This window comes from Symphodus melops, assembly GCF_947650265.1.
Source record: "Symphodus melops genome assembly, chromosome: 22".
In the NCBI taxonomy this organism is placed as follows: domain Eukaryota; kingdom Metazoa; phylum Chordata; class Actinopteri; order Labriformes; family Labridae; genus Symphodus; species Symphodus melops.
Window position 1 is genome coordinate 9740532 of NC_136712.1, and position 13162 is coordinate 9753693.

The window sequence follows — 13162 nt, forward strand, 5'->3', positions numbered from 1 at the left end:
TGAAGCTGCTGGGTTTTAGAGTGTATCAGGCAAGGCAAGGTGCTTACTTTGCTGTCAAAGGTGAACTTACATCTGTATTATTTGCAACTTTGTAATAGTGCCAGAAATGCTATTTTTTTATATTGTTAAATTTGGGCGGAAAAAAACAGCCAGCATTGTTGGGGGGGGGGGGGGCAGAGACCGAGAAGAAATTGTACTCTGGCTTGAAGTTAATGATGAAAGTCAAACCACTGCAGGAGATAGACAGGCCTGCCAAACAGCCAACCTGCCATTCCTCATGAACACCTAACCACTGCTTATTTACCCACACAGGACTTAACTGGCACAAATGTATCAACGATAGCGCCGCAAAGCTGCTTGTTCCACCCCGATGAAAGCGACAACCCATGAGCATATGCAGAACATGCTTTTGTGTGGGCCAGACGCGGCACTTCAAGCTCGACTAGACACTAAGCTGATATTGGTTTCACGCTTGAGTCCGTGGTGCGAAAATCTCTCCAATTGAAACCCGGAGATTTGATTGTTTCTGCATATGCAGTTATCAGAAGTTTACATGATAAATATACATTAGCCCCGGGGCTTGGCCATGCGTGGTATTGTTTCAGCGATACTATTCTTCATGCATTCCTTTTTTTTCACCTGTTTGGACTTCTTCATCCAATTCAGAGGGAACACGATAAGCGTAGTTTGAACAAAACTTCAAATGGATTTGTTGGACTTTTGTGTCTCGTTGGTCTTTCCTCGAACTATTGTCACAAAGAAGAGCGAGTGTTTTTTAAATCTGCGAAGAGAGAATCCCACTTTCATGCCAACCAGCTTGTGTCTGAACCATGACATAATTCTCTGACTTTAATGTTAATATCCCTACTATATGTGTAAAACAGCCCCCCCTCCCCCCCCTCTTGGCTGACTCCTGACTTAATTTTGTAATGCCTTCACACCCTTAAATGATATGTCATTTATCTTTCATTCAAATTCCAGCCAGAGGTTTTATTTTTTTTAATAACCACTGTAATTGTTCCATCTTGTGTTGAGTGCTATGAAGAGAATGATCATGCTTTTGGCACATTTATCAAAGCCCAAGCTTAAAAAAAATAAAAAATAGCAGGAAGAAGCCGGACTAAGTGTGCGACAGAGTGATAAATTTTCTTGTTAGGAAAAATTACATCCACTAACTTGAGCTACTTCAGCATGAAATTGAAAAAGAAGCATTTCTCTGCAAATTTCCATTCTTGATTCAACGAAAGATGTAGATTAGCCCTTTGGAAAAGGGCGGGGAACAAAAATGTGACTAAAGAAGTATGACTCCGCTCAGGCTTGCCTGTTCTCGGAAGCGTGATATAGGATGCTGTTGGAAGGGGGGGTAGGCTTTGTTTATGGAGGGAAGGATCAGTCAGGCTGGTAGAAGATGAAAGAAAAAAAAAATGTTAAACTTCCCTTTTTCTGTGTGCGTGTTTGTGTGTGTACCTTATGCATTTTTACACTTTTATCGCTTGGGATAAGTCACAGTCTTTGCTCATGATAGCTCCATCTCTTTTCCACTTTTTGCACACACACACACAAACACACACACACACACACACACACACACACAGGCCAACACATTCTCAGTTCAGCAGCCTGTTCCAGTGGAGAGGGGGGGGGACACTGATTGATAGAAGCATGGTGTCAGAGTGGGAGAAGATAACTATATCTTCTACAGGACATTTAAAGGTCAAACACACATCGCTGTAATTGGAATATTCACAAGACAACTACCAAGGTACAATGCAGGAGGAGCGCGGAAGAGATTCACGTTACATAAGTAGTAGGATGATTGAGAGAGGAGGAGGAGGAGAGTGAAGGTGATCTGTTGCCTCTCTACAAGCGGGTGTAGTGTATTTCTATTGAGCCCATTTTTGAAGGGAAGTCATTGAGAGATGAAGCATCCTGAGTGGGAGAGAAATGCTCATTTAGATTTAGATTGGAAAAGAGAGAGAAGAGTGGGATTTGAAGATCTTCAGTTTGCGGCTGATGATGATCTTTAATCGATTTTATCAGAGGATTCTGTTTACGGGTTTATCATTCACTGTTTCTAAGTTGTCCATTCATTCATCACCCACATGCTTCTTTTTCATTTCTAGTTGAGAAATTGATCCTTGTAAGTTTGCACCCTATGCCGAGCACTACTCTACATCTAATTTGGCATGTATGTTCTAACTGCTGCAGGCCAAACTCAATGTTAGCAATGCAGCGGGAGAGAGGTGATGTCACTCACAGCTAAGGTCACGGCGCTCTCTCATCGACCCCGGAACAGGAGAACACTTAGACTCAGCACTTAGCCCGAGCTCTGTAGGACCAGACAGAGAGACACTCATACTATCGAGCTGCAACCCCCCCCCCCCACACACACACACACACACACACACACACACACACACACACACACCCCCAAAGACAGGATCTGATGTACACACATGTACAAACACACGGATGACGCACAGTGTTTGCACGTGCACACGCAGACAGTGTGGATTGTAACGACATAAAGATGGATGGTCGTGACACTCAGCAGCTTTCCTGTTTATTCCGAATGGTTGTTTTATGTTCCTGTGACGGATCCGTGGCGCGCCGTGTGCACGCTGTGTGTATCTTTTGCCTGCTTTAATGCATTGTAAACACCCTTTAAAAGTAGTTTACCTCCACAGGAAGCAGCAGCCTTTTATTTACCACTTTTTTTTTTTCCCCGGTCTTTGTTTTTCGCCAGGGTCTCCTCGCGTGCGCACACACGTGTCAGCACATTTTGGAACAGCATCTATTGGTATTGGCATCCTGCACACACACACACAAAGCAGCTCTTCTGCAGCAGATGCTTATTCTCTGGTGCAAGTCAGATCGCTAGTCGCCTCTGGCCATGTTTTTTTTCGGGGAGGGTAAAAGCCTCTTAATAAGGCCTTGTCAACAAAGTCAGACACAAGCGCCTCAACAGATAACTTTAGTCTGAGTGTGATCTGAAATAATGATGAGAGATCCCCACTATGTGCTGGAATACAGCTGCTTTCAAACTCCCCGATTCACTGCAGTAGGCTAACAGCTGAGCTTTGAAATAACGCCATTACCGCCATATAGTTACTACCTTTTTATAGGATGTTTTCTTTTCCAAGAAAAAAAAAAAATCTGGTTTTATTCCACTGAGCTCGGCATTAACTCCGCCTGAATGCAACATTTCAGATCAGGTATTCACCCTGCTGTGTGACCTCCACTCGTGTGGAACTGTGAAAAGCAGAGGGATCATGATCACCTGGAGAAGAAATCAAGCATTTTCAGGAGGAAGAAAGTGTGTGTCCAGCAAAGAAGTGTGCCTATTTTGGTGTTTTATGTTTTTTTTTTTGTTTTTTTTAATTGTTGCTGCCTCACACCAGCTTTACTTGCACAAAAGAACCACTTGACCTCGAAAAAACACACACACACACACACATATTCTCCCTCTCCCTTCTTCCATCCACACGAATACCTTCGCCCGGTCTCTTCTCTTCTTCTCTGGCGGTCTCTTTGTGATAGTATATTGTGTTAGCTCTCACTTGTCTGCCTCCAAAGGACTTCCCTAAGAGCAGCAGTAGATAAAGAGCGCCGCTGAATGGGCCTGCTGTCACCTTATCTAAACGTAGCGCCGCAGCACAGGTCAAAGTGAACGCTCTGCTAAAGCCACCAGTAGAGAGAGAGAGTGAGAGGTAAAAAAAAAAAAAAGGGGAAGGGGGGGGGGGGGGTCTTTGTGAGGTTATGAGCGATAAAGCTTGGAAGAAAAACACTCAGATAGTCGAGAGAAAAGCTGAAAAAGAAGCAGCTATGCCATCGAAAGCTAATAAGCAAGCACTTAGAGGGCTAGAACAGGCACACACAAAAAAAAAATCCATCAAGTTTTGTGATTCTGGGTTGAAGTTCAGCGTCTTGCCAGGAGAGATATGTCACTGTGTTTGCACAGAATATTCATGCTTATAGCAGCAGGAGGTGGGATGTTAGCAAATGTTAGCGGCCGCGGTGAACGACGGCAGACTGTGCTCTTTGTTATGACTGGCCGACCTCCCAAACGGCAGAGCTTGAAGCACATAGGTGCATAATGCACTCCTCAGCTCCGTCTCACAGACATAAACACACACACACACTCTATATATCTGATGGGCGAAACAGACCCGTGTTTTGTCTCCGTTATAGTGGAAAAATAAGTGTAAGGTAACACAATGGTGCGAGACACCCTTAAGCCCCTCCTACCCCCCCCCCCCCCCCCCCCCTCCTTCATACGAGCGTTTTTCCTGGGGTAGCAGCGAACAAATTCATCTCTCCAATCCTCCCGGGAGGGTGTAGCTATGCAGCTCTGTTTACTGTGGCAGAAAGTTAATATAAATTTTCATCAGTGGGGGAAGTTTACACATATGATTCTATTTGTCCTTCATTATTAGCACCTGAGTCTGCTGCTGGGGAGGCATAATTGTCTACAGACACAGGCCAAATAGATGCAAGGCAAAGGCAAATAAGCACAGCCCAAAAATAATTTGATGCTTGTGTGTTACAATCCTCCACCCAAGGAATTCTTAATCTAGAGAATCAATAAACAAGGAGTGAGAGACGTGGGAGAGAGAGAGAGGGGGTTAGGGAGACAGAAAGAGAGGGAAGAAACAAATAATGGGGGGTATGAGCGTCAAGGAGGGGAGGGGATTGGAAGCTGTGTTGAGTTCGAGGTGTGGTAAAGGGCCGGAAAAGGAGTTGAAGAAGAGCAAGTGATCCGTTTCGATGGTTTACAAACGAGTGCATCTTAACTTTTTAGCGCTTTACTCGTTCAAAAAAAAAACGGTGGGAAGGGGGGCTGAAGTAGCTGGAAATGGCGAGATAGAGATAGCAGTGTGGGACACAGAAGCCCATTGTTCTGCTGGATAGTTTTACCTCCATCCTGAGGCCAGACTACACTCTCCACGGACCTCTCCCCTCCCTCCCTTGTTCAGTGCAGACTGTTGATTTATTGAGTCATCCATTCAAATGCTCATTACTCCTACATACTTTCCAAGTGTTCCCCCCCTCACCTCTTTTTTTCTTCCCCTGTAGTTTCTCATGAAAGCATCATTTCAGCCATCACCTTTTTTTGTTACTGGAGCGAAATTTAGGTAATCAGAAGACTTTCTAGGTCAATCAAAAGAGTTGCAACCAACATGGCTGATCTGACGTGTTTATCCACTCATTAGCGGAGCACATACGCTCCCTTACACGCTTGTTTTTTTTAAGTCTAAAAAATATTTTGTTAGTGCACCCTTCAGGCACTTTCTCATTAGCTTCAACTTTGCGCGTCAGGATTTGACATAAAAGAAATCCAATCTTGTCTTGTTGCAAGCGCAACAACCTTGTTTATTCGCATTCCCGAGACTCCCCAACTGCTTCGATCCACGTCAGCAACTACAGTCGAAAAGAAGCCGCTGTTTGACGCCGTCTTTACCCAAGTGCTGAACTTTGCAGACGTGACAGAATCCAGGTGTGTTTGTTGAGCTCGGCGTAGGCTAGGTGGCGGCGATAAGGTAACTGAATGAGAAGTCATTGTTGAGCCACTGGTGTGTCGTCACCCGTCCTGACCTTTTTAAAAGGATACAAGTCTTTGTGCTCACGTGGCCGCTTGGCTTCAGGTGAAAGGGATCAATAGAAGCCCCACACAGTACAACAAAGGTATCTTTATTCATTTCACATTCTCCTACCTCCACCAGTGCTTGAAGTTTTTTTTTTTTTTTGGGGGGGGGGGGGGCCCTCTGCTTTTGCATCATTGTTCCCTGGTTACAGTTTGCTTGTTTTCACCAACTCAGGCCCCACTTTTGCATTCAGACATTGTTCAGGGCATCTTATCCTCCCTCCCCTCATTTGTCTATCCTCTCCAGCCAGCCCAACAAAATCCATATCCATCCATCCATCTGCCCTGAATCCACTTATATAAGAAGACAGGGTGTAAATATTTTGGTGTGGAGTGTCAGCGCGTATCTCCGTTGCCAGCGGGGCCACAGCCTCAGTCCAATCAGCCATGTTTGTTTGTTCAGCTTAAACTGTTTGTGCCTTGTTTTCCGAGGCCTGGAAGTCTCTCTGCAGCTTGATAAAGTGTCACACTTTTTCCTTTTTTTTTTTTTTTTTCTGTGTCTGTGTTTCCTGGAAGCGAACATAGATAAGCCTGTGTGTGTGTGTGTGGGAGTTGTCAGAGCTGTCAGCTTGACTGGAGTTGTTCTGGCCGACAGCCTGTGTTGAACAGCAGCCCTCTGCTCCCCACAACAAACACACACACACACACACACACACACACACACACACGCAGGCACACAAAACATCTGTTCTGCACACCACAGTGGGACTGTTTTCATGAGGCAACACATTTCTTATTGATCAACAACTAATATACAACATGTTTACTTGGACTTTATATAAGCATCAATCTGGCACTATACGCTACAATTCATGATACATGAGTTAGTTAACATATTCTGGCCCTTAATGTCTACATTAACAAGTTAGTTACAGACTATAAGGATAGGACCTAGCTTCATATTTTAAAGTTTCTATTCTAATTCTGTTGCCCAGCAGGGGGCGACTCCATTAGTTCACATTTTCCCATTGGCAATTGACCATATATGGTCGCTTCTGGTTCCAAAAAGTCAAGATGGTGAAAGATTTCAAAAACAGAAGAGCTCAAGTCGTTTCACGGTGTCCAAACCCATTTTCTCATGAACAGTTTATTGCGTAAACACGACACAAGTTAAAGCGCTATCCTCGATGTCGGCGTGCAACCGATACTTAAAACTGCATCGTGAAATGTGATGCCTTAACACTCAAGGGTATCAATATTTCCTTTCCTTTCTATGGGATGGGTTTGCCGCCCGCTTATTTCCTACCTGTGTCATCACTCCAATATCTCCTATATCCCCCTAATAAAAACAACTCCCAACGTGACCCACGCCAGGAAGTGATCTGCGCTGTCCAAACACAATGTCACAGCCCCTCAGATATATCCAATTCCAATGTCACGGCTGCATATCGAGCAGTCTCCAGGTGGATTTGAAAGAGTGCGCAGCCTTCGTGGAAGGCTTATTTTCTTTTTGCACGCCAGCCCCCCCTCCCCCCCCCATTCCTGCACCACACACACAATAAGCAATCTGGAGATTTGTTATGGTTCGGCCTAGTGTTGCAGTGACCGCTAATGTGTTTCATGCTTGTTTAAGAACTTTGCATGCTCTTTACAAAGGTGCATTGTGATGGGTGTTGCTTATTACCCGGTTCAGTCTAAACACTCGGCTTCTGAGACTTAGAAGACAGTGAGATAGGGATGAATGGATGCTTGATATGTATTTTTCTTCTTCTTCTTCTTCTTCTCTTCTCTTCTCTGTCAGTCCCTTCTCACTCTGCTCTCCGCTGATCTCTGCATGCCTATTAATGTAGCAGAGGAATGCCTGTGTAAACATTCTTGTTTCTCCGTCCGTTTCGCATAATAGTCGCCTGTATCGCCTTTCTCCTGACCTCACTATCTGAAACCAATTACAGCAGATCCATTTGGGCTGAATCTTATTTTCATAAGGATCCCCGTGTCGCGGTCTCGGTCGCTCTGTGTGTTATTTTCCCTCCTCTTGTTTTTTCCCTTTTTTCCAACCTCGGTGATGGATATCAACATCAAATATGCCTCTGAGTGCCTTGTTATTTATATAGTGGGGTCTGGCTCCCCCCCCCCCTCCCCTTCCCTCTCTTATTCTCTGTCTGTCTTGCACACCCATTCTAAAGAATGTGTCACATTGTGCTGTTTATACAATGTGTGCATTAATAGACCGCGGATGTCATTTTTTCTTGCATAGCAACCCAGGTTAAATAGACAGTGCGCCTGCACTCGTCTGTGTTTTTCGTCCGCTCCGGCAGCTCTCCAGCAACTTTTGATGACTTTCCTTGGCATTTGGTGCTTTTTTGTACGACGAGATGGGCTCCGGCTTGCCATCTCCGTGGAGTGGGAAAAGTGGGTGGCACAAATTGGTGCTTTTTACAGTAATGGCTGAATACTCAGAGTTGGTAAAAGCAAGCGGACGGGACTCTCTCTCTCCCCTCACTCCCTTACCTTCCACACAGTCGCAGCCAAACTTTCAGCAAAATGGCCAACCTCGCTTCCTCCTCGGAGGTGACAGACAGTTTCAGGCATCACAGACCGCTGCTGATGGGCTGTTGATGGGCCCGGTGTTATGTTTGGAGAAGAACTCTTTATGCAGTCTGAGCAGACTTCTTCTTTAATAAGCCGGCTGCGGTTGATCTCTGCGCTTCACCCCGCGCGTCACCTCTCAGGCTCGCACCTCCCTCGGTACTTACCTGCCGTGGATATTGGCAGCACAGTTAAAAACATCTCTTCCCTTGTACTCTTGACCGTGTGTAATATATCGAGTGGCTCTCTTGACTTAGGATATAACACCGCGAGTCATTATTGATTCACACACAGATAAACATTTCCTACTGACAGCGACGTCTGGTTGCACTCATCAGGCAGCCTTCCCCCTCTAACTACTGTGTGCAGGACTCAATAAACCTTATAATTACTTTGATTCACCAATCATGGGGAGATTAATTAGGCCCTGTGTTTTTAATTAAGCAACGTGATTGGCTGCATTCAAGGAATTTGTTTTGCCTTCTGCCTTCAGAACGACGCAGCCAATGTTTGATTTCCGATCCATTAAGCAAAAAGCCACAAGGAACAAAGCTGCATGTGTTATGTGTGCCGTTTATTTCTGCAGGTGTGCCGCAAATAACTTTTTTAAATCTGCGTGTGTGTGTGTGTGTGTGAGAGAGAGAGAGAGTTGGTGGGTGTGTTTATAATGGCTCACATTACACACACATATAAACTGGTGGCGACTGGGCTGCTCTTACCAAGGAGACGGATCAATGCAGTTAAGACCCAGTGCCAGTGTAATGTGTTTGTTTACTTGAGTCGAGAGAGCCTGGCTCCTCCTGAGCACCCAGACAGACAGGCCCCCAACCCTCCAAGACACCCCCCCCCCCCCCCCCCCCCCCCCCCCCCCCCACACACACACACACACACACACACACACACACACACACACACACATATATAGCCCCTGTCTTTTCATAATTGATCAGGGGGTGGCTGCACTCCCATAGGGGTTAAGACATGGCAACTTTTTTTTCCTCCCCTCATTTCTTCTCTCGCTCTCTCTCTCTCTCTCTCTCTCTCTCTCTCTCTCTCTCTCTCTCTCTCTCTCTCTCTCTCTTTCTCTCTCTGGTCTCCTCCTCTTGTTTGTTCAGGATCTCAATGTACTAGTTCAAACATTGTTCCCACCAGCTGGCAGAGCTGCACCATATGCACGCCCTGTCAAGGCAGCTGTTGTCATGGATACTGGCAAGCGCCAGAAAATAAAAATGAGCTGAGGAAGTGTCACTCTCCATCAGTCCCCCCCCCTCCCCCATTTCTCCTCCTTCTCGTCCTCTTCTTTTTTCATCAAAAAAGAAACACCTGTGAAGTTGTTGTGTTGTGCTGTGTGTCTGTGCATACATGTTTTATTTTTTTTGTTGTTTTTTTTTTTTTCCCTCTCCCACTTGATGCTTGTGGGCCTGAAGAATACAAGCTTACACGCCTATGTGGAGCAGCAGCATCAGCAGCAGCAGTAGTAGTAGCAGCAGCTGTGCACAATGTTCTCCTCTGCCAGACTCTTTCATCCAATGCTCTTGAAGAATCACAGTGAAGCTGCCGGCCCAGCTGCCGCCGTACCTGTGTGAAGCTGCAGCTCGCTCGTCACACAAATTCAAGTGAAAAAAAAAAAAAAAAAAAAAAAGGGCGAGCGCGGATCTGTAATCCCATCAAACCCTGGAGAACAAAATTACACCACATCCCAGCCCGTCTGATTCTTATCATCCATGTCTAGCAAGCAAATCAAAGGACAAATTCTACAACGTACAAAATAGTCTTTTTCCTAATTTCTCCTGCTAAGTGTAAACAGCTGTGATCTCGTCTCATCAAGCCGGAAAAGGTCTCTCTTTCTCTTTGCATCCCTCCATCTTCCTAGCCAGCCACCCTCTACTCTTGGGCATCCTCAAATGCACACAGTGTAAAACCTGTGCTGCTAGTTAATTCACTCTAAATGTAATCTGATGTTGATTTTGTCAACTTTAATTACAGCTCCCAGGGACACTTCACATGGCGCTGCCTCTACTTCAAATTGATATTATGAATATGCAAATGTACTGGTAATTTGCAGAGAGAAGTGGGTATTTCACTTGAGCACGCACTAGACAGGTCAATTCTACTGATGCGCTGCCTCTTTTTTTTCTTCCTCTTCTTCTTCTTCAGCCCACCACCACCCCCCTCATCTTCATTTTCAGAAAAAAAAACAAAAACCTGTATTTGTTCTTGATCACAGCTCGGAGAAATGTTACTTAAACGCATCTCAAACCTGGCGTAAATACACAAATCACCAGCTGGTGTTCTACAAGGCGATTTGAGTTCAAGATGTCTGTTTCATCCCATGGAAATGTGAATCATTTCTTCGCGTTCAGCTTCTGGAGATCTCCTTTTCTTCCTCTTCTTTTCTCCCTGTGTTTTATTCACGCCGCCCCTTTTGTCTTGTCTTCCTTTTCTTCACAGGCCCTACAAGCAGCGAGGCAATTACTCTTGCAGCAGCCAGGCAGTGGCCTGAAATCTCCAAAGAGCCAGGACAAGCAACGTCCACTGCAGGTAAGAAAAAAAAAAAAAAAACCCAAGCAGCCTCTCTGTCTAATCTCTTAAGTCCATCCATAATACATGCTTCTCAGAAAAGAAGATTTCCTCTGTTCCACAAGTGTGTTTGATTTGCAACCGTCGGACCTGCCGCTGGAATCCTAAAGCTGGACAAAGCTAGTCTCTGGAGATGCTTAGTGTCACATCCATACAAGACACAAAACAGAGACGTATACAAGAGAAGAATTTAATAAGAAGGACTCTTATTTTCAAGAACACACCTCATTTTCTAACAAGAGTTTGAAAACCATTTGGTGCAGATTTTCCCTCAAATTGAACAAGACATTTTTCCATACTTGAAAAGTTGAACATAAGCTACAAACCGTCCTCTATCTAAAGGCTTGTTTTTCCGGCATTCTCTCCCAGTGTTGTTGTCACTTTAAGGATGCAGGGGTTACTTATTATTTGAAAGACATGTCAGCCTGACACAATCTAATTTTACCCGCCTGTCATTTTCCACTCTTCAACACTAATTTGCCTTATTGATTTGTAGAGCTGTCTATTTCTGTTGTCAGTGATTTGGAAAAGGTCACACTGGTACACACATCAGCATAAACACAGACACAGGAACAAGTCGCCACATTGACACCACGCTCGCACACAGACGCACATTAACACATTTCCTACCACCCTCTTCCTTCCTGGTGTTTTTTTTTTTTTTCTTTCTGCTCATTTAAACCAACAAGACGGTTAGTTGGTTTTTCCTTGCCTCAAATTATGTAAGGCCCCTTGACATCTGCACCATGTTTTTTATTATTAGTGGGGGGTTTTTCTTTCTTTAATTCATTTTTTTTTTTTTTTTTTTTTTTCAAAATGTAGTGCGGGAGTTTGTGCCCTCCACTTGGCTAATAAGTACTATCAAGGAGCAATGGTTTACTTCATTAGGGGCTCTGTGCATTTCATTAATGTCAGGGAAATTGGCGTTAACCTCACCCGTTGATATTTTCACAGAGTCTAACAATGGCGACACCTTCAATTGGAGTCACACCCCTGTGTACCTAATTACGTACTGGCGAAGAGATAAGACTCAGTCATGCTTTTGAATTTTAATAATTCAACCCGACCTCATCAAGAGCATGAATAATACCAATATATTTACACATATTTTTTTCCTTTATTAGTGTTTTTTTTATTTATTTAAGAGCAGGAAAACAAGAAATCTTGGCAGCTTATTATGTAGCTTCAACACTCTGTATTCCAAAGTGAATACATTCAAATCAAGCAGGATCCTGATCTACAAAATGCCCGCATATAGTCACCAGGTACAATGCATACATGGCAGGAAGAACAATATTGAACGAGAGTGTTGAAGGTGCATGATAACTGTCAGCCCCCTGCACCAGCCCCAGCCTCTAATAACAGCAGCACACAGTAAATATTGAATATTTACATTTGCTTACTCCATCCTTTGCCTTGCGTTGGCCCGTATGAATCAATATGAAATCAGATGGGCCAGCCGATTGGCCTGTCTTCAGCTCCCGACTAATCCATCTGTTGATCCAGCTTTTATTAACATCCTCCCCTCTTTGTTCCAAAAAGTCTCAACGCACAGAGACTGTCAACTCTCCAAGTGATGCACAGTCTGTCCTCTGGTTTAAAATCATATTTACTATGGCAACATGCAACTTGAGTTCACTCTATCCAAATGACATTTTAGCTGTGATACTCCATTGTGTAAATACCAATATGAAGCGAAGGAAACTGATTAAAGAGCCTCGTTGTTTTGCTCTTGTTATTGTTCTATTTCTTCCCTCCTTTCTATTCATGCCTTGAGGGAGTTTACCCAATAAAGCTGCATTATTTACCTGGATTAAGAGGCCACAGTGGGTGCCATAGTGCAATGTTTTGCTAGCGTCACTGCTAGATAAGAGTCAATGACAATCAAGCTGCATGTTTTCCACCAGAGGAATCACACGCATTGATCCCCTTGTATGATTAGCGCAGCAGAAAGTGGGAAAAGGATTAATATTAGCATGACATCCTGCTTATGGCGGAGATACCGATAAATCCTCTGCCAGTCTTCCCCCCCCTCTCTCTTGTTCTCGCATCTTTGGTATTTAAAAGCGGGAAATGATCCATAGATCATGGCATGTAAATTATTTAGTACACAAGCATCTAAGTGCCTCAGCTTGCAGTTTTAATTACGCGTATTAGCAGCTAAAGGCTCTCGCCTGACTAATTCTATCCGCTCGCTCATCGCTGAGTTGATGATGCGGAGGCAGGCAGATTTGGCATTCACGCACACAAGTAAAAAAAATAAATAAATAAAAAACAGTCCAACAAACACACACACACACACAAGCTGCTTCTCCACATTTGCGTAATGTGACAGGTCTATTATTACACAGTAAGCCCACGGGAGCACTCAATAAACACCTATTTCTCCCCGTAAATCCCCTCCTGCCT

The 13162-nt window shown here is 44.3% G+C and overlaps 1 protein-coding gene across 6 annotated transcripts in view; it reads left to right on the forward strand.

Moving 5' to 3' along the window:
* foxp2 (forkhead box P2) overlaps nucleotides 1–13162 on the forward strand; it is a 99003-nt gene that overhangs the window by 47001 nt on the left and 38840 nt on the right. For all 6 annotated transcript variants that reach the window (XM_079335741.1, XM_079335739.1, XM_079335737.1 and 3 more), the window contains one exon: nucleotides 10625–10714. In XM_079335741.1, the coding sequence (XP_079191867.1) occupies nucleotides 10625–10714 (90 nt within the window). The remainder of the gene's footprint in view (nucleotides 1–10624; nucleotides 10715–13162) is intronic.